Genomic DNA, 3,844 nt, shown 5'->3' with positions numbered 1-3,844 from the left:
ATCAATAACAGTGTCGTTTGAACCTTTTCCAACCTGAATTATAGTTTTGTTGTTTGGGACGGACCAATTATTTGAAAGCTTTAGTGAGGTTAGCTGGATTTGTTTTGATATTGGAAGTGTAGAGAAATTACTTAAAATGTATGTATGTATGTATGTATTGCATTTTTATCCCACACTTTCACAAAAAAGATCAAATGACGGCAGAGTGTGCTACGATTTACATTATTTACAAAATGAAGGGAACGCTAAGGAGAATAGATGAGTCTTAATAAGTTTCTTGAAAACTTGGCGGTTGGTTGTGGAGCGAATCAGAGCTGGAAGACGATTCCAAGTGTGCGGGGCATAGTTGGAGAAAGACCTCATCAGCAGCTTTTCCTTTGTGGCGAATGGTTTCACGTAAGCTCCTCGTCTCCCCTCTCTGGGAATCGCCCTCCTCGACAATCTTCTGCTAGAAGCCTTACGAACATCAACAGTGAGTGTCCGAGCAGATGATCGAAGTCCTGTGTGGCCCGGGACGTGCACGTTGATTGTCTCTTGGAGGTAGAGTGGTGCTGAGGCCGTAAGACAGTCAAAGACAATCAAGAGGATCTTAAAGTCAATCCTTTGCTGAACTGGGAGCCAGTGCAAGCGGTACCTTGCGTCCTCGGTCGAGATTGACCGGCCGCGGTAGATAAGGCGAGCTGCTGAATCCTGGACTGCTTGAAGAGACTTGAGTTTGTAGGCCGGCAGACCCGCGAGAAGAGAATTTGCATAATCCAGACGAGAGATGACCAGGGAGTGAACCATCGTTTTTGTAGCAGATGTTGTAAGCTGATTTCGAATCTTCCCAAGACGATACAGTTGGTAGTGGGATGATTTGACCACGGCAGAAATCAGACTGTCCATAGATAAATCGCTGACTAGAGTCACTCCAAGAAGCTTTGCCGAGTTGGATGGGCTCAAGACTTGATTTTTCATCCGTAGTGGAAACAGAGGCAACAAACAAGCAAGATCCAAAGGTGCAAAGTACAAGAAATCACTCTTGTCAGGATTAAGTTTTACCCAGTTGAATGCGAACCAGTCGGCGAGATCCCCAGCACAGCAAGACAGGATCCTAAGAGAGTCCATCTGGTCAGGGATCCCGGGCGGGAACCTAAACTCGAGGTACACGGTTGTGTCATCTGAGTACTGGTGTATTTTGACGCCATGGACAGCAGCCACCTTCCGAAGACAGTTCACATATATTGTGTAAAGTTTTGGACCGATAACCGAGCCCTGAGGAGCTCCATAAATGACATCGACTGGATGAGAGAGTGCCCCGTCAATGACGACAGTTTGGGTTCTTCCTGAGAGATAAGAGGCGAACCAAGACAGAGCAGTACCACCTAAGCCGCAGTGAGACGACAAACGATCAATGAGAATCCCATGGTCAACTGTGTGGAAAGCCGCACTGAGATCGAGTAGCAGTACGACACAGCCATCAGCACGACTAGCAGCCAGGAGCAGATCGTTCTGTAAGGCCAGGAGGGCAGTTTCGGTAGAATGTCCAGCCCTGTACGCCGATTGAGACGGTGAGAGGAGGTCGTAGAGTGCTAGGTGTTTGTTCAACTGAGAGGACGCAACCCGTTCAATCAGTTTTGACACAAATGGTAGATTTGTGATTGGTCTGTAATTCTCTAGAATTTCTCCGTCAAGTTTAGGTTTCTTCAGGATAGGAGTGATGAGGCCATTCTTGAACTGGTGAGGGAAGACACCACTGTAAAGAGAAAGGTTGACGATAGATGTGATGGAAGGGGTGAGATAATCAGAGACTTTCTTGAGCAGAGACGTAGGAATTGGATCGATGACGCATGACTTGGTTGGAGAATCCATGATGAACTTACGAACTTCATCACATCCAACCATTCTGAAATCATTAAAACAATCAGCCTCGCTCCATTTGTCGAGAAAGCGGTCAGCTCCCAGGACCCACTTGGGATCGATCCTCTCCCTCTCAGCAAGCAATGTCGTCTTTATCTTCTCCACCTTGTCGTTGAAAAATGCAGCGAAACGGTTTGCCAAGTCAGTAGCGCTCTTGTCTTCAGGAAGGACGCAAGCTTTTTCCCTACCAAGCCAAGAATCCACGATTCTGTAGAGTTTACGCTGATCACCACCGCAGTCTGCGACGATTGAGCAGTAGTACTGACCTTTCTCCATTCTTAGAGTTTCTGAGTAGTCAGAAGCAAGCGTCTTGTAAGCTTCCAAGTGAACCTCCAGGTAGCCACTGCAACGCCAAAGTCTCTCTCCCTTACGCAGCGCGCGACGAGCATCAAGAATCCTCTTATTGATCCAAGGAGCCGGGTCACGGATCGTGACTTCCTTTACCCGCAGCTTAGCGTGATTTTCAATGACTTGGCGAATATCCCCGTACTGGTCGACAAGGCCGTTCAGGGAAGCTAGGCAGTCATCAGTATCCAAAACTGGATCCAGGATCAGAGGTAATTGTAGAAGATCGTCAACGAGGTCATTCAGATCAATTGATCGATAGTTACGGCAAGAGACCGTTCTTCCTCTGAGGTCGGCCAAGACCAATTGAACAGGTAATCAAGTGATGGTCGCTCACCAAGTCACCGACTTGCACGTTGACGACAAATGGGCTAGCGGTGCGTGTGAGGACGAGGTCCAAGGTGTGAGCAGCAGTATGTGTCCGCCCATTCACCAACTGAGTCCAGCCTAAGCTCTCAACCAGCTGGTTGAATAATCGAGCTTTGCAGTTGTCAACGACCTCAACATGAATATTGAAATCTCCGACGATTACCAGATCTTCCTTGCTGTCAGCCAATGAGCACAGTAATTGTTCAAACTCGGAGATGAATACTGAAAAAGACTGTTGCCGAGGGCGCTCAGGTGGGCGATATATCACCAACAACCTGCAGTGTTTTGTAGAGGAGGAAATCATGAGATCCAGTAATTCGAAGGACGTTAGGTTTAGGTTAGATGGCAGCTGCATCCGGTTGACGGTGAAGGCATCACTGTAAATAAGGCCGACACCTCCAACCCCCTTCTTTGAAACTGATTGTGGGCGTGGTAGATGCACGGCAGTAAAACCAGCAGGGCAGGCCGACTTAAGGATGTGATCGCCCTGCGTCATATTTAGCCAGGTCTCAGTTAGAGCTAAAAAATCAATCTTCAGGGAGACAATGAGGTCAGCAATCAGATCTTTTCTCTTGCTGACAGAACGGGCATTCAGCAGGCCCAGTTGGGGTAGACTCGGTTGGTGGGATGATCCGTGACCATGATTTATCCTCTTATCCTTGGAAAAAAGAGGCGGGGAGACGGACGTCCAGTCACCACAGCAACTGTCGAGCCGGAAACGTTGGCGTAGGCCAGCCAGCCGTCCACCTCGATAGCTTCTCCTAGTTGGTAGTCGAGCAGGCAGATCCAGGAGCTTTAGTGTGTGGTAAACAGCTTTCGAAGTCCAGTCAGTAATGAGCTGAGTTTGGCCCAAAGGCCTGCAGGCTCAAATTTCTTCCATGGTGTAAAGCGGAAGAGGCATTTCAGTACGTCCACTTGGGCAGATAAGAGCGAGGCATAAATTCTTAAAGAAAAAAATTCAAAGTCTCAAATATCTTTACCAAAGACGGAGGGTATGGTGGCAAGCCCGCGCCACCATAAGCCGTTATGGGCCTTTAGAAACAGACAGCCAATCCCGAAACAGCCGCGGCCGATGCCGAAAACTGTATTCTCCTTGGCTGGCCAGCGAGAAAACCAGATGTAGAATGAGCAGGAATGGATGGAATGCCACAGGCAGTGTTCAAGTGGCGACACCAAGCGGAAAAAGATGGAAAAACTTGACAGCGACGGGGTGATTCAGATCATCAGAAAA

The 3,844-nt window shown here is 48.2% G+C and overlaps 1 protein-coding gene across 1 annotated transcript; it reads right to left on the bottom strand.

The window, feature by feature from the left end:
* Positions 1-222: 222 nt before the first annotated feature.
* Positions 223-3,109, bottom strand: LOC124190289. The gene is made up of 2 exons (XM_046582915.1): positions 2,521-3,109; positions 223-2,438 (listed from the first exon to the last, which is right to left on the bottom strand). Exons 1-2 carry the CDS (start codon positions 3,107-3,109, stop codon positions 223-225), a joined length of 2,805 nt encoding a protein of 934 aa, XP_046438871.1.
* Positions 3,110-3,844: the final 735 nt, after the last annotated feature.

Source organism: Daphnia pulex, chromosome 3, assembly GCF_021134715.1.
Source record: "Daphnia pulex isolate KAP4 chromosome 3, ASM2113471v1".
Classification (NCBI taxonomy): Eukaryota; Metazoa; Arthropoda; class Branchiopoda; order Diplostraca; family Daphniidae; genus Daphnia; species Daphnia pulex.
This window is presented reverse-complemented; position numbering and strand designations above follow the sequence as displayed.